The sequence below is a fragment of the Hevea brasiliensis genome, chromosome 4 (assembly GCF_030052815.1).
Source record: "Hevea brasiliensis isolate MT/VB/25A 57/8 chromosome 4, ASM3005281v1, whole genome shotgun sequence".
In the NCBI taxonomy this organism is placed as follows: domain Eukaryota; kingdom Viridiplantae; phylum Streptophyta; class Magnoliopsida; order Malpighiales; family Euphorbiaceae; genus Hevea; species Hevea brasiliensis.
This window is the reverse complement of record NC_079496.1, coordinates 15134585-15156407: the sequence shown is the minus strand read 5'-3', so window position 1 is coordinate 15156407 and position 21823 is coordinate 15134585. Positions and strand designations below refer to the sequence as shown.

At 29.9% G+C, this 21823-nt stretch overlaps 2 protein-coding genes across 2 annotated transcripts; one reads left to right on the top strand and one right to left on the bottom strand.

Annotated features, from left to right (window-relative positions):
- Positions 1-577: 577 nt before the first annotated feature.
- On the bottom strand, positions 578-4978 carry LOC110651504 (G-type lectin S-receptor-like serine/threonine-protein kinase At4g27290). Its single transcript, XM_058145406.1, has 7 exons — positions 3712-4978; positions 2966-3094; positions 2597-2754; positions 2127-2337; positions 1534-1771; positions 1288-1438; positions 578-1216 (listed from the first exon to the last, which is right to left on the bottom strand). The coding sequence occupies exons 1-7, from the start codon at positions 4967-4969 to the stop codon at positions 911-913; spliced, it is 2451 nt and encodes an 816-aa protein (XP_058001389.1). The 5' UTR covers positions 4970-4978; the 3' UTR covers positions 578-910.
- Positions 4979-20736: 15758 nt separating this feature from the next.
- LOC110651534 (calcium-binding protein KRP1) lies at positions 20737-21440 on the top strand. The gene has a single exon (XM_021806901.2). The coding sequence runs from the start codon at positions 20793-20795 to the stop codon at positions 21306-21308; it is 516 nt and encodes a 171-aa protein (XP_021662593.1). The 5' UTR covers positions 20737-20792; the 3' UTR covers positions 21309-21440.
- The last annotated feature ends 383 nt before the right edge of the window (positions 21441-21823 follow it).

Genomic DNA, 21823 nt, shown 5'->3' with positions numbered 1-21823 from the left:
TCAAGGAAGATTTGATTTTAATCTTCCACAGACTAACTCGATCCACTATCAAACTTCTCCATCTCATACTTCATTGAAGACGACGCCAACTGTAAACTCTAAATTTCACGTACAAAGCTCTGATACCAGTTTGTTATAATAGGTATGCAAATCTAAGGTACACACAAAAATCACACAATTACACAATATAGAAAAGAGAGAATAATAACACAGGATTTAACGTGGTTTGATTGTAAGGTCTACGTCCGTAGGTAAGACAAGAGAAAAAACTCCACTATGATGAGAAAGAACAAAATGCAATCACTTAGAACTCTCAAACCCTAACCCCAGTGTATTTTTCAAATATTTCACAACTCTACCACAAAGAACATAATATTACAATATTTATATTGGTCAATACCGCAGAGGCATTGCCCCCACACCCTCCTGAGCTCAAAGCCTACCACTGATCTCACTTTTTATCTCAATTGAGTCGTAGCGCAAAGCGTTTGGGTCAAGTCACAATTCGAGTCTATGAAGATATATCAAAAATTCAAACCACATAAAAAATAACATCAATAATTATACAAGAAAGTGGAGAGGAAAATTATATATTACTCATTTTGAAAAATATTTATACGTGATATTACCAAAGTTTGTTGACCAAACTACTATAAATTAAGGAAGTTTGTCATTCAAACTAAACCCCCAAAATAAGCTTCACCATTCTTTTACAACAATTCCACCTAATACAAGATCTAGTGAATAACAAAATATTTAAACATCCCACAGCAACATCATTTTCATTAGTAAAATCAGTCAAAAGAAATTCAACAGCAACACTTGCATCAACTTCACTTTAACAAAACAGAGGTAGTAGCAGAAAGCTTTAATAGCAGCAATGTGTGGGCTCCTCTCTATTGATGCATATTCATCGTGCATCTAGTTGTGTAATAGTGAGATCATTAGCTGAACTGGAGTTATAATAGCTTGAAGAGGAATTCACTTCTATGAGATCCCTTTCTGTGAAGAATCCTGGTTGCATGGGCTCTGGTAATGCACCTTCACTACCCAACATAACAACAACAGCTGACATGCTAGGCCTTTTTGCTAGATTTTGTTGCACACAAAGTAGACCCACATGCAATGACCGTAGCACTTCAGATATGTTGCACGAATTTCTCATTGAAGCATCAATCATTTCTATAGACCTCCCTTCCTTTTGTAGTCTCCAAGCCTAAACAATTAACATAGTTGTTATTTCAAATTCACCATGTAGAGATAAGAAACTATTGATGTGATGCTTACATGTCCAAGAAGGTTCAGACAATGATCTGTATGATTGAATCCTCTATTCCTTTTCCCGCTCACTATCTCTAGCACTATAACGCCAAAGCTAAAAACATCAGACTTCACAGAGTAAAGGCCATCGATTGCATACTCTGGCGACATATAACCACTGCAGAAAATTACTAAACATTAAATAAACATACAAGAATTAAGTTACAATACAAATACACTTGTACATGGGATACAATTTTAGAAGGTACTTACTATGTTCCCACCACCTTATTTGTATTGGCTTCTGTTTCACTTCCTCCAAAACTTCTAGAAAGGCCAAAGTCTGAAATTTTTGGATTCATTTCATTATCCAATAAAATGTTCCCAGCTTTTAGATCTCTATGAATTATTCTTAGCCTTGAATCTTGGTGAAGATAAAGGAGTCCTCGAGCAATCCCATTGATAATGTGGTATCGCTTAGGCCAGTCTAGTAGTGTGCTCTGTGTTTGATCTGTCAAATATTTTAAGCCTTCTTATTATATATGTAAGAGCATAAGAAAAGGAGAAAGAAAAGGCAATGCATAAGTAACAATTTGATGAATTTCCTAGAAAAACAGATTGTTATGTATTCCACTGAAAGCGTAGAAAGCCCGAAGCTTTTCAAGAAAATTTCAAATTGGCTTCAAAGGAAACTATAGACCAGGACATTTTAGGTACTATAACTTTTCCCTTCTCTTGATGCATTTATTGCCAATTGATCTTGCCTCTAAAACTTGCCTCGGGCCTAATAGTGAAAAGAAATGCTCTATCCATGTTTTGGGCAATAATAAAATAATTGAATATGTAGGGTCTTGGAAGATTCAAACCAAAAATAAAGAAATCTAAGCTTTTGTTGGGCATGAACTCATAGATTAACATCTTCTCTTTTGATTGAATGCAGCATCCTAGAAGCTTCACCAGATTCCTATGCTGAAGTTTGGCAATATGCATTACTTCATTCTTGAACTCATCGAGTCCTTGAGATGAATATTGTGAGAGCCTCTTCACAGCTATTTCTTGTCCATCTTTCAATATTCCCTGCAAGTAATCACATCATTTAATAAGCAAAGTCTGATTTTCATAATGAAGGTTTAGAATTTTGGTTTAGTGCTTGATACCTCTCTGCTTACCTGTTCGGTCTTTGAAATTGGAACAACTGCTAAACTATCACAATTTATCCACAATAAGGCTAAATACTGCTGGTTGAATAATTTGTGAAAAAGCCATACTGGAGAAATACAATAATCCAAAGAGCTGCGAAATCAATTGGTGAAGCCATAAAAAAAATTTTTGTTACCTTAAAAACAGGTCCAAAGCCTCCTTCTCCGAGTTTATTGGTGACAGAGAAATTATTAGTTGCATGAACAATAGTGCCAAAATCAAACAGCTGTAGTTCTAGATCTTCTTTTTGGCCCTCGTCATTTGCATTTCCTTCCAAACTGCCAGTTTCTTTTCCTGGAAAGTGGAGTCAGAAGGAATAAAAATTTATATAAAGAAAAAGACAAGTTATCTCCATTTCTCTTATATCCTTATCATTTCCTGATTCCTGATTCATGATTCTCCTATATTACCAATGTCATTCGCTGATTCATGATTCTCTTATATTACCAAGCCCAAATATTTTCCATAATTTGGAAGCTAGAATTTCAAGGAGTGAAAAACGCACCGGCTTTCTGCTGTTTCGCTTTCCTAACACACAAGACTATAGCTACCACCAGGAACAGAATCCCTGTAGATAACACACAGCTTACAATGATCCTCACGTTGGATTTACTCTTAATCCTCATGTCATCATCTACACATAAAGCAGTCACAAGCAGAAAGACTGGGAGTTAGAAATCAATGATAAGTTTGCTTTCCAATTCATTTTCTAGAAAAAGGCCTAATTGCACTGGATCCCTCTACCACAGCTACCAAATTCATTTTTAAAAACAGCAAATTTTCATATGCATTTGGTCGCTACTGTTAGAACTTGGAGGTAACTAATAGTGTCTTATGCTAAGCAAATTAGTCCATTATGTTGCTGCTTGGAGGTTTAGCTATTCTGAATTATTATTCATGCTAAACGATGTAACAGGCTATGGACGCTAAGTTATGCTGTCATGCACACGAATTCAAGTATACACAAAATACATTGGAGAAATTATATTATACCCCTGCTATTCCATGTAGCTAGGATTAACACATGGAACGGCCAACGGCAAACTAAGAAAAAGAATTACTCCAATTCATTGTCAAATTGGAGCTCCTGTGCACATCATATCCAATCTTCTTGCTGACCAAATTATGGTTTAGGCCCGACTTATTTTCTGTTGTTACAACAGAAAATGAGTCAGGAAATCCAATTATATTTGGTGAAGGCAATGAAAGAAAAGAATAATTTAACAGCTTTGTATCAAAAGAACTTCATACCTAGCTCTGACGCAGCCATCCTTACATAAATATCTTGACCATTCTCATCATATCCTCTAATATCAATCAGGTCATTAAACCACAGAAGGCACCCGCTTCCTCCATCCCTAATATCCAAATTTGAATAGGCTGTACATGAGCAATTCTTCATGCAAATGATTCTGCAGTCCTCAAGATTGATACTCCTGTCAAACCAGGATTTATGAGTCTCTGGCAACTTCACGGCAGAGTACTTACGAAATCCGTCTCCAGAGCAATTTAGTGGAGTCTTTCTAACACAACCACTTGACCAATCGAATATGTCCCACTCTTTTGGAACTTTTGGAACAAATCCTTTCAAGCAACTACACACTGGAGAGTCCTTAATATTGCAGCTACCATATGCACCACACAAAGCATAACTATCACAATTATCAATTTGGAAAGTAAGATAAAGCTCCCAGTTCTGTGTTCGCTCGATCCAAGTGAAGCGCTGGAGAATGCCATTCTGATTTATCACCAACCTTGAATGAAGCGAGTTGTCAAGAAGCTGTGTACGGTAATATATTTCTTTTTCATTGAGAACAAACTCATATGTGTAGAGGGGGTTTGGCTTTAACGCAGGAAATCCACTAAACCTAAGACCGTTCCATGGTCCAACTCGAAAACGCTCAATTGAGTTCTCTCTCACAATCATCTCAGGATAACCAGCAGGATCAAATCCACACGTAAAATTACCTCGAGCAGGATCATCAGGTGTCTTCCATGACGATATGTAGCGATCCAGGCCTATTACTCTATTCCATCCAAGCTTCATCCCTGGAAGGAATGTATCACATGGATAATCAAAACTCTGCCACAAATAATCTTCAGGGTTATCCTCTTCTTTTACTACAAGGTTTCCTGAATTCAAAAGCCGCGCAACATTTCTCACAGATCCCGTGGAGTTGGAAGACCAAATTATGGTTTCATTGTGATTGACAAGTACTAGTCCTCGCTCAGTAATCTTCAGAACACCCGATAAATCGGCGAGGGGGATCTCTCTGTTAGCAACCCAAACTACGGTCGCGACAGATACTTTGTTGTACCATATACCCAAGTATCGATTTTTGGAGTTGCCTGGGCTAAAAAATCCTAATCTAAAGCTCTCATCAGCTGAAACTATGCTTTCTCCATCTTTAATAGGTTGAGTTATAGTTATGGTGTCAGCTGCAGTGGATATTGTTATAATAAGCAACAAAATGGAGGAAAGAATAAGAAGTGTGAAGGAGCCATCCATTGATTTTTCTTGCTGTATACATTTGTAAAATTTTAAGTGTATATATATATATATATATATATATATATATATATATATATATATATATATATATTATTAAAATTTCGAACGAAACCAAAATTTATAAAACGTTATTTTTAAGAATCAAACTTTTGAAGACAGAAGACTTTAAATGATTGGTTATCTATCCCTGAAACGGTGGAAAGTTGTCGAGAATGATAATGTGAGAAATTTCAGAACATCTTTTACACGCGGATTCTTCTTTGATGACCGAAGACTGTTGACTCCATTAACGTGTAGTTTCACCCACCAGCAAAGTTCCCTGCAAACTTCACATCTACATTGTACTGTATTTCAATATAGAAATATATGTTCGTTCATACTACCATCTAGTAGCACCTGTGGATGGTAGTATTTTGAAGAATATAAGTGCTGCTCTTTCGTAGCCGATGAAGTGAGTGCAATAAGGTTGGCTGTGCTATTTGCAGTATCTTCCTCTCATCGTAGGCTCCAGATTGAGTCAATTCAAAACTATCAAGAGTCATTATAATAAAAACAAAACGTTCAAATAAGATATAACTCAAGAGTTTCTAATAATTTATATTAGCATTATCAAGAACCATAACCTATTAAATAAGTTTTTTTTTACTAAAAAAAATTATTAAATAAGTTTAAACATGTAAAAATTTTATGGTGACAGTTGGAAGAAAAATACTCTCACACAATTTTGAAAAGAATATTGTTACAACTATGGCTCAAAATTCTAGTAGAGTTTAGAGAGACTTTTTTCTAATTTGAGTGGGAAAAGTATTCCTGAATAAGATAGAGGAATATAGTATTATTTCCAAATTGAGTGGACTCCTAATTAGATGAGGATTGAGGGAATTGACACTATAAATAAGAGAAAGGTGAAAAATGTTGTTTGACTTTCAGCTCATGGAGTGAAACTATCGCCTATTGTAAAAGGACTTTGCCAATTGCTGAGGATTTGACTTTGCAGATTGATGAAGGGCTCCTACCCATTACAGTCTCATGGAGGGAAAGAGGCTTATGCCTAAGGTGGAGAAATGGCATAGAAGTCAAAAGGAAGGAATTCTTGTCCATCGGCGAAAAGGGTCTTACCCATATAGTTAAAGACACTCTTTATGATATAGTAGTTGTAGAAGTAAATATATTGAGCTACGTCTAAAGGAGACTGAGAGGACTAACTAATGTATTTACTATGAGTAGTTTGTAGTGTTGGTTATCTTAAGTGTAATTGGGATGATGGTTTATTATTGTTGATAGTGGAAGATATGCCCGTCAATGTAGCTCTATACTGAGAGAATGAACTACATAATTATTATTGTTTGTATGTTTATTTTATTTCTTTGCAGTTTATTGATAACTTTTCGTATTTCTTTTTCATAACTCAATTTTATAATATTTGTGTAAATTTGGTAGATTTTTGCCACAATAAGAGTAAGAACAATGTAGTATTCGATTAATTGGTGACAAGGGTGAGTATTATTCGATTACGACCGAATCAAATTAATGAATTCAGTTATTTTCATAAGCGTATATTCAATTCACTTCAAATTTTAATTAATAATTCTCAAATTTTTTTATTTTTGGTTATCGGTTTGTTACTTTGATAATCGAACTAATTGAAACAATCAAATTTCTATTAATTAATATGTTAATTGTAATATTGTTAATAGTTTATTATTTATAATTATTATTCTTATAATTTTAGTAATAATATTTAATTTGTAATTTTTTATTAATAATAAAACATATTTATTGTTTTATAAATAAAATGATTACAAATATATTTTTATTAATTAATTAATAGTATAAAATATATTATATTTTTTGGGTTGCTTTAATTATTTTTGATAATTAATCAAATATTTTCAATTTTCATTGAATTAAATTTTCTCTTAATTTTGAATGTATCTGATTAGTATTTTAAAAATCAAATAAAAATTTAATTCATTTCGGCTTGGAATGCGCTTGGACTTTATGTACATGTTATAATCATATGCTATGCTCATTGAAAAATATAGACCTGGTAAACGAAAAATCAATTACCAAGGCATTCCCATTGCCGTGAAATCAAAGGAATAATGAAAGAAACAGCAATGAAAGAAACAGCGATATTTAGGCCAATGTGGGAAAAACCAGCGATATATTCCATTGCCATTGCCGTCAGGAATCGGTTGCATCCATGTGTTGTTCTCAAAGTATTAAATTCCTTTCACATAAAATTGACAAGGCAAATAAGTAAACTTAACCTGTGTTACCAATGGCTGGATTTTGATTTCTATTTTTTATTTTTTGGTTTAACCTACTTTAACCACCCACTCCAATGCTATTTGCCAACTGCACCATTTCCCAAAAGCTCTTCTGCTGCGTGGAAGATTGAATCTAAAGCTAATTGGATGTAAAAGGTTAAATATTTGCAATAATTTATTATTACAGCCGAATAATTTAATTTTGAATTATGTCTTCACATTTGATATAAAGTGTAATTATAATCAAAACTCAACAAGAAAAATTTTAATTTTGTTCATTTGATTTTTCTTATTTAAACTTGATTCACCATAAATTTTAAGGTATAAGGAGATTCACCTGTTAAATATATGAATTCTACATTTTTTATATCTAGATTCTAAGATGGATTGAGTAAGATAAGAATTTCTCATTTATTAAAGTTACAATTACAGTAATTAAACGCCATGAAAAAACCAAACATTCAAAAATTTACAATTCCACATTGCATTCCTCTGCAAGAAAATTGCAGGACTTAGGGTTGGGGTTAGCATTTGATAGGCTAAACTTTGCATTCCTCCACAAGGATAACTTTTTCTAGCTCGCACAATGTTTTCACTTCCCATTTTGTCAGTGGCTTTCACTGCATCAGGTGTTCCATCTGTTGGCCCAAATCACCATGAGACAACATTCTTTCTACCTTTTTCTTTTTAATTCTATTTTTTTTTTTACTCAAATCAGTAATGGAGATTAGATGTATTAAGCTTTGAGCTTAGGTCACGGCATGGAGATTTAGGGTTAGGGTTAAGCTTAGAGAGAGCTAGAGAGAGGAGTGTTTGGATGTGGTACTCTATGTTTATTTCTATTGTAGGTTAGGATTATGTAGAGATTTGATAATTGTGGTCCCTTCTATTTTCCATGTTTGTATTTATTTATTGATTTTTGTGTTCTTAGTTGGGGTTATTAAATTTTTGATAGATTGTTGGATGTGTGATTTGAATTGTTGGATTTGAATTGTTGACTTTGATCTTGACAAATTGGGTTTATATTTTGATATCTTCTTTTAATTTTTTTAATTTTTATTAAATTTTTAATTTTGTTTAATTATTTAGAAATATGAAAACTAATATTTTATTAATAAGAAATAGAAATTTACTAATATTCTTCTCATCAAATTCTAATTGTTTTCCCAGTAAAACACTGATATGAAAATCCAAGTCTACATGTGTTTTATTAACTTAATTTTGGGATTATATTAGAGCTTTAAATCTATAAATAATTTCGCCTATCATCTCTAATTACAATAAAGTCTCTTAACATTAATTTATATGATAAAATTTTTTAAATTTCAATTTAAATATCACTAAAATTATTCTTACCGAATTTCGGTTATTTTTTATAATAAATTGCTAATGTGGACTTCTACATTAATATATTTTATAATATTTTAAATTGTGTTTTCTTAATTTATTGAAATTAATCTCTCCTCTCTCTTCACTCTCTATCCTCTCCCTCCATTATTCCTTCCCTCTCAATTTCATTTTCTCAAAAAATTAAATGTCGAATTTAAAAGATTAATTTCATCTACAGTTGCTCAATTTAAGCGATTCATTAAAATAATATCATATCTGAGTATCAGTTTATATCACGAAACTCGTTTGGATATTACTATAAAATTATTTTAACTGGATTTCTATTATTTCCTTAGGAAAATATTGGCATGAAAGTATACGTAAACACATTTTGTAACAAATTAATTTAATTTTCAGTCTTGATTAATAATTTGCATTTAACGTTTTATCAAAAAAAGTCATTTAATGTATTGTATAATATTTAAATTGAGAAATAATAAATGGAAATGCATTGTCTATAGTACGTGAGTCGGTTAATAATAATAATAATTTATAATCTATCTATCAAAACCTTCTTTATAATTTGTATCATTTATGAAAGTACAAATAAAAATGTATTTATAGAGATAGATGTATGTATTTGTCATTAATAACATTAATTCAAATTAATTCTTCTCTAATTATCTTTAATGTCAATGTATCTATCGTTAATATTTTAATAACAGAAATTATTCTACACAAATTCATTGCTAATAATTTTAGCGATGACATATCCGCTGAGAATACTTTAAACAAAAATAAGTTATTATATATAAACTAATAATTTTAAGCAATGATTTATTTGTCATTAAATTTATAATTAATAATTTCAATTACTATAATTAATATAAATTAAATTTTTAAAATTATTCTAATAGTAATTCTATCAATATTCATATTATAATTATATATCTTTAATTCTTTATTTGTTACTAATTCATTAAAATTAATTAGCTTATTCTAATAAAATTAATAAACAATCGTAAACACTAAATTTTGCTTCCACTAATTTAATTTTTTAATTATTCTAAATATTTTGAAAACTTATAATATTAAATTATAAAATTACTATTAAAAATTAACTATTTAATTAACATAATTATAAAATTATTATTAAAAATTAACTATTTAGTTAAATAAAAGTTTTTGTTTATACAGTAGATATGAAATTCTAATCCTATTCAGTGATAATATTTTATTTATTATAAATTTATAGCTATTTAAAAAAAAATAACGGATGAACTTTTACATTTAAATACTCTATTTTGTTTCAATAAAATGCAAACCTAATTAATTTTTACATATAATGTTATTTTTTTTCTCCACTATATTTTTATGTGTGTGTGTTTTTTTTTTTTCCAAAGGAAAAATTTTATTTGTAAGTTTTTAAATTTTGTAGATTTTTGTATGTCATTGGTATCATTCGTATAAGGGTAGCTATATGCAAATGTAATAACTAAGATTTTGCTATTATTGCCAATATTAAATGATATCCTTACAAATTGAATGATATTTATATAGGCTAAGATATATTTATTTTTTTATTTCTTTCACATTTAATATTGATGCATTCAATAATATTTGGGATAAATAATATCATTTTTACATAAAAATAAGTGCATTTTACATGTGATGGTATGATATTTTAATTTTCTTGGGTCTACCTGATTTAAATATAGATTAATTGTAATTTATTAATATCTTTATGCGCGTAAACATATTTTTTATTTTTTATTTTATTATTCAATTTTAACTAGGTTGTTGATTTTAATCATAACATTATAAGAAAACCTAATTATATTTTTGCATATATTTATGTAAGAAATTATGCTCTTCTTAGTATTAATTGTAAGCAAATATGTTTTAAATTTTCAAAATAATAAAAACAAGAGAAGGATAAAAAAGGAAAAGGAAGAAAAAAAAAACAATTTCACTAACTTGAGAGTATATATTAATTATATAATTATATATTATGAAATAATTAAAACTACATGATATTAAATTTATATTTATATTTTAATCTATAATTATAGCATATATAATATCATCTATAATTTATAAAATGAAAATACTTATTAAATATATTAAATATGTTTTAAAATTATTTATATTAAACAATATGATAATATAAAATTTTAAGATATTAATGTAAGAAAATAAAATTTTTATAATGATAATGTACTAGACTACAAAATACATTTTAAAAATTATTTTTTTTTTAATTTTATAAATAATTTTTCTTTCATATTAATCTAGCAATGCAATCTCATTATGCAAGTTACTAACAATGCAATCTCATTATGCAAGTTAACATTATTTTAAATTATAAAAAAAATAATAAAATATAAGCAAATCAAACTTATTTCAAAAAAAAGGTAAAATGAAAGAGTCTAAACAAATTTAATTCAATGAGTTAACTTGTATTAATTATTAATTTATTTTAATTTTTAAACATCTTCATCTATTTGTATTTTTATAACTTATTGCATATTTTTTTATTATATTACATTTAAGTTTATAATTAAGTTAATATTATATGTTAATAAAATAACACGTAACTTTAATCAAAATATAATCCAATAAAAAGATAATAATTCTTAAATTAATAAATATTTTATTTATATTATCACGATCCGATTCCATGGGCCAGACCGATGATATATGCACTTCATATAGTCATTTAGATTAAGTTTCATTGTCATTTTATCTATTTATTAGTTATTTTTAGTCAATTTTATTAGTTATTTACTTAATTTTACATAATTATCAAGTTTGGGATTAATTTATAATTTTGTTTTTGTTTTTGTTTTGTAGATAAAATGGTGTTTTAAGGGACTAAAAGGTATTTTTGCAAGTGAGAGTGAATTCCAAGTCTAAAAGTGTAAAAATTGAATCCTAGAATTAAAGATTTTTGAAGACTATCGAAAGTTGCATAAGGAGTTGCATAGCCTATGCAGTTTGTGCTCAAAAAATCAAAGAAATTCTTAAGTTGTCAAAAGTTGCATAGCTTAGTGCATTGGCTATGCACCATCTTATGCAAGAGACCAGAGAAGTATTGCAACTCTGCCGAAATGTGCATGGCTTCCTGCATTGCTTATGCACCTTTACGGAGGATGAACTTAAGCTTGTCGAAATCTGTATGGCCTCATGCGTAGATTATGCAATAGCTTATGCAACTGATTGGAAAATCTCCTAATCTTACCGAAATGTGCATGACCTTCTGCATTGCCTATGCAAATGCTTATGCACCTTCACGGAAACTCACTAAAGTTTACCAAAACATGCATAGGGACGTGCATGGCCATGCAAACCTATCTTCACTCATTCTGTCCAGTTCTAACTCTACAGAAGATGCAGCATGGGCACAATTTCAGCTATGCAATTCCTCATTAATTGACTGAAGAGGTAAGATTTTGTCACGCGTGTATGACCTCACCAAATACTATTTGAGTCCATTTTTAGGGTTGATGTCAAGGTATATAAAAAGGCATTGTTACCTCATTTTGCAAAGGGGGGAGGAAAAGGAAAGAGAGATTGAGAGAGCAGGAGACAAAGGAGCCGCCAATCTCGTTATTTTCCATCTGAAGCTCTAATTCTTCTTCTCCACCATTTCCTACGATTCTTTCATCAGGTTTCTTCAATTTTAATTCTCTTTTCATATTTTATTTCCTTATTTTGCTAAAATCATTGTATCAAACATGAGTAGTAAGTAGTTCTTTTTAGATTCTGGAGTTGGGTATATAGTATTTGAGATATTTTGTGGATTTGAATTGATTTATCTAGATTTTATGGGTATTATGAGGTTTTTTCCATTTTTTGTGTGCCTAATGACATGCTTAGTGTAGGATCCCATAAAATATTATTCTTAATCCTTGGTCGAAGCATCGAAAGAAGAAAACCCAGTAATAGATAATAAAAAAATTGAACTTAATTAATTTAGATCTAGAAATAGACTAAGGATTAAGAGGATTAATAGACTGATTAAAAAATTTAAATTAATTTCAACTCCACGAAAGTAGCATTAAGTTAATTAAGGCACTCTTTGTCTCACTCGAACAAGTATTCAAAGGATTTAAGAATTAATCTCTTTGAAATCTAAATTTTCGTGTGTTTTGATAATCAATCTAAAATCCCAAAATAGCTTAAATATGAAACCCAAAACTCTATAATCACCCTTTTATCATTATTAATCATTAAGTTTTATTGCTTATTACTTTAACTCTTGCCATAGTTTGTTTTGCTACATTTATTTCTTGCAATTTTAGTGATACTTGCCACTCAATTAATTTCTTTACTGAACTTGCATATATACATATTAAATCTATAATCTCATCATTTAATTAAATTTTAGTTTAAATTTAGTTTATATTAGTAAACTTTTATATTAAAAATTCAATTTAGAACATAACTCTTCGAGGGAACGATAACTTTTCTATATTTTTTGAATGACTCGTGCACTTGCGTTTGGGCCATATCAATCGGCACTAGGACTTAGGTCAACATAAGGCTTCCGAAGCCTGTGTTAAGCTTACATAATTATAACCAAACCCAAAATGAAGTGCCCAACACACACCAAAAAAAAAAGACAAAGTCTGACCATAAAATGGACAATTCAACGGGGAAGAAAATTTACTCGACTTGTAATACAATAAAATATATAATTTGGGGAGCTCATCTCACCCTCAAAACTCACAATCATATCCAATATCACAATGGAAAGCTCAACTCACCCTAAGTCTAATATTCCACGTACATGATAAGTTTAACAAGTTGGATTTACCTCATAACGAAAACTAATACAGTCACTGCGGAGTTGTAGATATCATAAAATTAAATACAGTTAATACATCAATTGTTACCCTACGAGAAAGAAAGCAAGTTAACTTCAAAATAACATCCACCTGTCACCTGGGAAAAATAATTGAACAGGAGTGAGCGTTCAACTCAGATAGCTAGATATTAATTATAAACATAATTTTTATAGCTATCTAAAATTAATGCAATCCTAAATATGAAATGCACACTAAGTACTTATATCAAGCAAATTACCTAATTCTTGCACAAAATGATAATTTGGAACTACACACGCCCCCAGAATAGCATTTCCATATATACTATAGGAGCTAATCCCCTATCCAACTCTCTTATTCCAAAACCTACTAGCGAGCTCAACTCAAGCTGGACTTTCACTTAAATCCATGTGTGGATGCCAGCGAGATCAACTTAAAGTCGTGCTACACCCCGATTTTCCGCATCCATAAGGATCGAGTTCCAACAGACTAGCTCAAGCCATAACAACCCGTCCAACCCATATCAATCATATACCATGTATATTTATATATATAACACACACAGAGCTCCAAATTATCCCCATGGCAGCAAACACAAGTCATTATCAACAAATAAATATGCAACAATAAGAGTGCTCCTAATTTATTTAACTAAGAATGTAAATATATTTATAAAATGCATGAGCATGCCAAAAATATATAAATAATATTGAAATTATAAAAAATAATCAAGATCCAACTCACAGACTAGTCGACCCAGCTGCAGTTGGTTCTGCTGGAAAGGAGAAGGATGCCAGCGATATTAACTTAAAGTCGTACCATACCCCGACTTTCTGCATTCATAAGGATTGAGTTCCAGCGAGACTAGCTCAAGCCGTAACTACCCATCCAACCCATATCAATCATATACCTTGTATATTTATATATATAACACACACGCAGCTCCAAATTATCCCCATGGCGGCAAACACAAGTAATTATTAATAAAAAAATATACAACAATAAGAGTGCTCCTAATTTATTTAACTAAGAATGTAAATATATTTACAAAATGCATGAGCATGCCAAAAATATATAAATAATATTAAAATTATTAAAAATAATCAAGATCCAACTCATTGACTAGTCGACTCAACTGCAGTTGGTTCGGCTAGAAATGAGAAAACTGGCTGACATTGATCACCTATATAAATATACTGACCTCTATCAATTTACTGACAAAATTAATTAATTAATTTAATTTACAGAAATAAAATTGAATCCTAAGATCTTGCCAAAATTTCGGCAGGTTCTTCCCTATAACTGGACATTATCCCCTGCAAGAAAACTCAGCAAAAAGTAACACACAAGGCCTCAAGTCAACAATAACTACATTACATGCCCATCTAATGTCTACAAGAACCTAATCTAAGTCCAGATCTCTAATCTCTAGCTTTGGTTCTTAATTCTTCTACAATCCAATTAAAATCACAATCTCAAAAGCTATTACTAAAATATCATGATATAATTATAATCAAGCTCATCAGTAAAATTTCAATTTCATATTAAATTTCTAATAAAATTCAATAGCATTCCCTCTTAAAATTGGGCTAAACTCCCTATCACAAAACTCAAATCCACAATTTAACAATTATATCAACTTATACAAATTTCAAACTTTTACCTGCATACAAATATTAGTGTCAACACTTCATATGTAAATCTCAATTAAAATATTTCACAATTACTTAAAAATTTACTAAATACCATATGCTATTTGAAAATAATTTTACTTCCATCAAAATAACATATTCAACTTAACCCAATTCTTAATACCAAATTTGGCAATTTGTACATTCAAATTTATATAAAATATTCTAATAGTCAGATAAATTTCAAATTTTAACCATATGGTTAAGACATCCAAATACAACATTATTAAAAATTTTAGTATCAAATTATCTCTACATCATGAGATATCAAAACATCTATCCAACCCTTCAATTTTTGAATTTTTTCAGAAATAATTCTTACTCAAATAATTCATACAAAACAATTTATATCTAGCAAATCACAAGTCTAAAATTCACAAAATTTTAACAAAAAAGCCTCAACATCCTAAAGATCATCCATACCAAATTTCATAATTTTTTGAGCACTCTAACTATTTATTTTTCTCTAATTTCAATAGTCCAAAAATTCAGAGATTCAATCCAAATAGTGTAGATTCAATAATTTATTTCTCCAAATTCAACAGTTAAAAAATTACCAAATTTTAATCATAACTTCTATACATATAGATTTTCAACATATCCTAAAATCAACAGTAAAAAATCTACCAAACTCGCCTGGAAGAATGAAAAATTTGCTATCTAGATCAACCCTTTTTTTCTGTTTCTATTCATCTTCTTTCTCCTTTTTTTCTCTTTAATTCGTAGCTTTTCAAGTCACCGTCTCTCTTTTCTCCTTGCCATTCACCCTCACCGGAGAACTCCAAAAATTTCGCTCATCCTCCTTCTTCTTCTTCTTCTTCTTCTTCTCCTCCTTTTCTTCTTCTTTCTTTCCTTTTCTTCCCCTTTTCTTTCTCTTTCCCAATTCTTTTTTCATTCTTCTTTTTCCTTTTATAATTCTGGAGAATGGGCTGCCAACTGTCCCTTTTTAAAACAAATGTCATTTTAGTCCTTAAATTCTCCAAAATCATATTTTCCTCCCTAAAACTTCTATACTTTACTTTTAGGTCCAAAATTAAATTAGATTTTTCTCTCTAAAACTTTATAAATTATATTTCCATTCAAATAATAACTATATTTAATATTTTTTCAAAAAATTAGGGTGTTACAATTATAATTAATTAAAATAATATTAAAATTAAATTTTAATTAAAGTAATTAAATATAATAATTATAATACTATGATAATATTGTAATATATATATATATATATATATATATATATATATATATATATATATATATATAATTAATCAAGAAAATTATATATAAAAAATTAAATTACGTGCGTTAAAAACTAGAAATTGCTAAATGCATGCCCTATAATACGTGATTTCAGAGAGTTGGACAAAAGAATAGGGCATCCAAGCTTTTCTTAAGCACGTATTGGTAGATCCTTCCGTGTCCTCCAAATTGTTATTACTTTTTGTTTATATTAGTTAAATATTAATTTCATTTAGTTTTGCTGAATTGAGTAAAATTATAATTAATTTATTAAATTAGGGTAAATATGATAATATTTTAATTTTGAGCATTCAGAAAAACTGTAACTAATTTTTCAATTAGAAAAAATTGAAAAAATTAAAATTTACTAAATTTCAACCACCAAAAAAGTTGTTTTTTTTGTCATTTGCTTCTTTTTTTTTTTACTTTGAAAGATACAAGTGTTAATAATAATAATAATAGTAATAATGTGGGGGAGAGAGGGGAGTTAAAATTTTTAATAATTTTCTGTATTATATATATTTATTACAAAAGAATGCGTACACAATCAAACAAAAATGATGGTACCATCTTACATATTTACAGAGTGACTATTAATCTTGTTCATGTAAACGTACTAGGTGATAAAATCATACCCTAGTTTCTTATTTTCATGCATTTATTATACATAGATCATATTACTAAATAGGTATGGGAATGGAGACTAATTGATATGGATGGTCATGTTAGGTTTTCATCAATAAGCACACGTATTGGGCAATATTATTAAGTATCATTGCTATTTTCTAACGTCTCATTTCTTTGCTCGTCGGAGCTGATTGGCCCCGACATCTTAAACCAAGCTCACAGCCTCTTGAATATTGGTTTACCTCCTGCTCTTTGCAACTCCCAGGGTGCAATGGGCTGCATCCTGCAGCTGTATCGCGTTGCATTGCTCCATAGCCAATATCCGTCGCATTTGCTTCTCTTGCTACCAACGTGATTAGCAACATAACCAAACACAGCATTGTCTGCTTCCAGGAGATCTTCATCATAGCCATCTTCAACAACGATATTTTGCTGCTTTGATTAATGTCAATGTTAATTTTGACGTTGATGTTGGCTAAAGACATTGCATGCAATTTATATTGAAACGTTATGTACTATTATAGGATAAAGAATTCATTCCGTCAGCTAGTTTTCATCTCAACTTCACGTATATGAGAAAATATATAATCAAAAGCATTTGCTCCCATTAACTATGAAATTCGCTATTTTTAGTTTTTCAGATGTTTGAATTTTTCCACTGAAAATTTATGTAAGTTGACTTTCTTTCCTGATTAATTGCTGTGCTTGATTCCATCCCATGTAACCCAAGCCCATTCCACTACAGCCCATACCCTTTTTCAGAATCACTCGTAATCCACTGCTGTCGATCTGCACCGTAAAGTTTCCTTGAGAAGGATCATCCAAGCTTATCCACGATCGGATGTATATAACAAAATTATTATATAATCTTTCTATCATAATAAAATTAATGATTTGATCATTGTATTTTGAAAAATTTATTGGTTAATTCTTAAATTTTGATTATGTCATACACTTTTTTCACTTTTATTTTTTTCAATTTTCACCATTAATGATAAATACTTCTATATAGGGATGGTAATGAATCGGATTTTTATAGATACGTGACTTGACCAAACCCTAATTGAACAGGTTTAACTAGCATATAATCGAATTTGAGACGAGCTAGTGTTTTTTTATTAATTTTAACATAATTAACAGCTTAAATAGTTTTTTTTTCTTTTTTTTGTTATAATAGTTCTTCCCATCTTCACTCTTGGTAAAAAGGTATTGCCAAGATAATCAAAATTTTACTCCAAAAAGATCATTTTCTAAATCCAAGAGCTGTGCAACTAGCTTATGCTCTAGTCATATGATGTATTGGAATACCAAGTAATATCGTTGCTCTGGTTGAGAATAATGAGAATTCCACCATCACTTCAAAACCCAGATGAATCAATAAGCAAGGTTTCTCTGTTGGCAACCCATACCACCTAATTGAAAAATTATTGTACTATATTTGATATTCTTATTGTCCCAAAGAAAGTGTTCAAGATTGAATTAATTGGAAAAAGGTCAATTTTTTAGCTATTGCTCAAAATAGTTTGAAAATTTGAAGTTAAACACTATGTGAAATAACGATATATGAGTGCAATAAGATAATACCAAAATTAGAACTTGGCAGAAGTAATGTTTGAAATGAAGATTGGTTTTTATTTTAAACGAGCCAGGTTATGATCATCTGTTAAACAAGTTAGCACACGAGTATATAAATGAACTAGCTTATGAATTTTAACAAGTCAAGTATTAGGAAATTTGAATTAAACTTGCTTATAAAATGAGTTTAAAATTATGTTCAAATTTTATTTCATAAAAAAATGAATCAAGTCAAATTAAACTTTTATCAAGCTTTGAGTAATTTATAAAACCTTACAATACAATTTTACAATCCCCTCACTATTGGCCTATTTGGCATTGAGTTTTAAAGGACGAAACTGTTTTTCTGAGTAAAAATACCATTTTAAATGTTGTTGAAAAAAATAATTTATAAAAAATTATTTTATTATTTTAATATTTTTATCATTAAAATGATCAAATTTAATTTTTAAATATTTTTTAATACTATCTAATTAATATATTAAAAAAATAATATTCTCAACCGCAATTTTAATGATAATGCTAAACGGCCTTATAGCTAGGTTACAAAAAAGCGAGTTTGACAACCTAGTACTCTTGTGTTGCGGTGCTATTCACGTTTAGCATTGGGTTACCTACCGTGGGTCGAAGCTTCTCAACTCTAGGGTTATTGGGGCTTGGGCTTCTTCCTTAAACTAAATTGCTTGTATCGAATGGAATGTATTATTTTATTTTTGAGTTGGAGCCCTACTCTCTATTAAATTTTAAGCCTTTAATATAATTTTATCTCTAAAAAAATGGGAGTAGGCTAGGAAGGTTGAACTTTTTCTGCCACATGAAATCTCTAGAAAAAATCAAAACATGGATACAACTAAAAATAGCAAACAACTAAAAATTCTATAGTCTATCTTGTTACAAATTTGTAAAGAATTGGGATTTGGCCACCCCTTGGACCATGTCTATATGAGAAAACATGGCCCATTGGCTGAGAAGGACAGCTTTGACCCAAAACAAAACAAATTCTTGGAATATTTGATAGAATCCACTGACAATTCACCAACTCTAATATATTGTTAAGTTTATATTTAAATTATTTTAATTTTAAATGAAATATATTCTTGAATAAGTTATTAATATGAGAATAATTAAAATTATATACACATATAACATATATAAACTTTTATATTTGAAATTATAATTTTAAATTTTTAACTTAAAAAAAATGTAAATATAAATATTAAAATATTGGATAAATAACATATAGAAATTAAATCATATTTATGGTAATAGAGTGTATATAGATAAGTGGAATATAAACAGCACAGCTCCAATTATGGAGATGTACTTAATTTTTTTTTAACATATACCAACTTATGAGTAGACTTATTTATAAATTAATAGTATTCCTGCACCTTATATGCTATGTTTTTAAATTATAAATTAAATATTAGTTTATTATTTAATAAAATTAACTGCAATTATTGTAAAATTAAATTAATATATAAAATATAAAAATAATTAAAAACAATAAAAAAAACTCATATTATATTCCCCAAAATTACATGGCTAATACAAATGATTTATAATATGCTACAAAATAAAATATTTAAATAAATTAATTTATAATTATAAACAATAAATAAAATAAATTTTACTAACACGAAGAATTTGTTTTTAGTAACACAACATATAAAATTGATACTGAGATACTATTATATTCTACAATTTTCATAATAAACTCCAGTAATAAATCACAATGATGCAATCATATGAATTATAAACAAATAATTTTTATTTAAATTAATATAAAAAGAAAAAATAATAAGATGTAAATAAGAATCCGTCACCAGAGGCTTTCTAATGGTCGGTTCCGAAGGCAACTAATTTCTTGGAAATTAAAATTAATTTCCATTTTCCACACACCTTCATGGCTCAATCCATACTTTCATTGACCTTCTCAACCTTGTTTCTTTACTTATCTTTTGACAATTCAGCCGCTCGTGATTCTCTTTCCTCACTTGGAGGCAACCCTGGAAGCCACTACTTTTCTAGTTGAAATTATCATTTTACCCCCTAAAGACCATATAAAAGTGCACTAGAATTTAACTTTTCCCACGAAATGACTATTTTATCCCTCATCAACCATCCAAGAGAATCCCACAAGCTTGCTTCCCACATTCCTCAACTATGACCTGGACTACCTTCCAAGAAGCCATCTGCAGCTCCAAGAAAATGGTCTTGACTTTCCTCCTTACCTGTATCCTAGTTGTCTTTTATGGCCTCTCCTTCTTGGAAAATCCATCTGCCCACTTATTTATATATGCACCCATCGATTCACTCTCTCATCCTCAGCAAAACCCACATCTCAACTCTCCAATTACATCTCTCTTTCTCGATTTTCATATCATCTCAAACTACAGCCATGGCATCTTCACAAAACCAGAACCCATCATCCAACTTTTATGACTACCTGCCTGTTATGGCCCACAAGCTTGGCGGCGATGGCCTAATCGGGGAGTTATGCAATGGGTTCAATCTTTTGATGGATAGTGAAAAGGGTGTTATCACCTTCGAGAGTCTTAAAAGGAATTCTGCTCTATTGGGATTGCAAGATTTGAGTGATGATGATTTGCGGTGTATGTTAAAGGAAGGTGATTTTGATGGTGATGGCGCACTCAATCAGATGGAGTTCTGTGTTCTTATGTTTAGATTGAGCCCTGAGTTGATGGAGGAGTCCCGGTTTTTGGTAGAGGAGGCTCTTTTACAGGAATTGAAGGATTTTTCTTATTGAATCTTCTTCATTCTTGGGCATTTGGGATTTCTTTTCCCTTTTTACTTTGCTATTATTTTCTTGGATGTAATAATTAGTAATGTTATTAGACAATAAAAAAATACAGAAAAAGATGACAAATTTACGGTTCAACTCTGTTTGTTCTTTCTTTACAAATTTCTTCTTGAGTTTTATGATCTGTTGATTTATGAGGAATTATGTTATGGATTAATCTTATGCTTTCCTGTTTTGAAAGTTCTAATCTACAGTTTAGGTGCCATAGTCAAAATTCAAAGCTGAAGAAGGTGTGGACTTGTCAAGCCCCAGCTAAGACAGAGTAGCTCGAGTTTTTTTATTTGGTAGTGGGGGGTCCATTTAGTGCGGATTTAATTAATATAATAAATGAAAAGAAAATTCCATGGTTGCCGGTCACAAACTGAGGTCATATTATTGACTTCTATTGATCTGCTTCCTAGAAGGATAGCAATTGTTGTTGCTGCAGACGAATTTTTTTGGGAACTCCATCAAACGGTTGA

Coding starts and splice junctions, on each gene's coding strand:
- LOC110651504 (XM_058145406.1), bottom strand. CDS start 4,969: ATGGATGGCTCCTTCACACTTCTTATTCTTTCCTCCATTTTGTTGCTT. Junction 1,772..2,126: donor CTTAGATTTCTTTATTTTTG/GTTTGAATCTTC, acceptor AATATTTGACAG/ATCAAACACAGAGCACACTA. Junction 1,439..1,533: donor AATAAGGTGGTGGGAACATA/GTAAGTACCTTC, acceptor AATTTTCTGCAG/TGGTTATATGTCGCCAGAGT.
- LOC110651534 (XM_021806901.2), top strand. CDS start 20,793: ATGGCCTCTCCTTCTTGGAAAATCCATCTGCCCACTTATTTATATATG.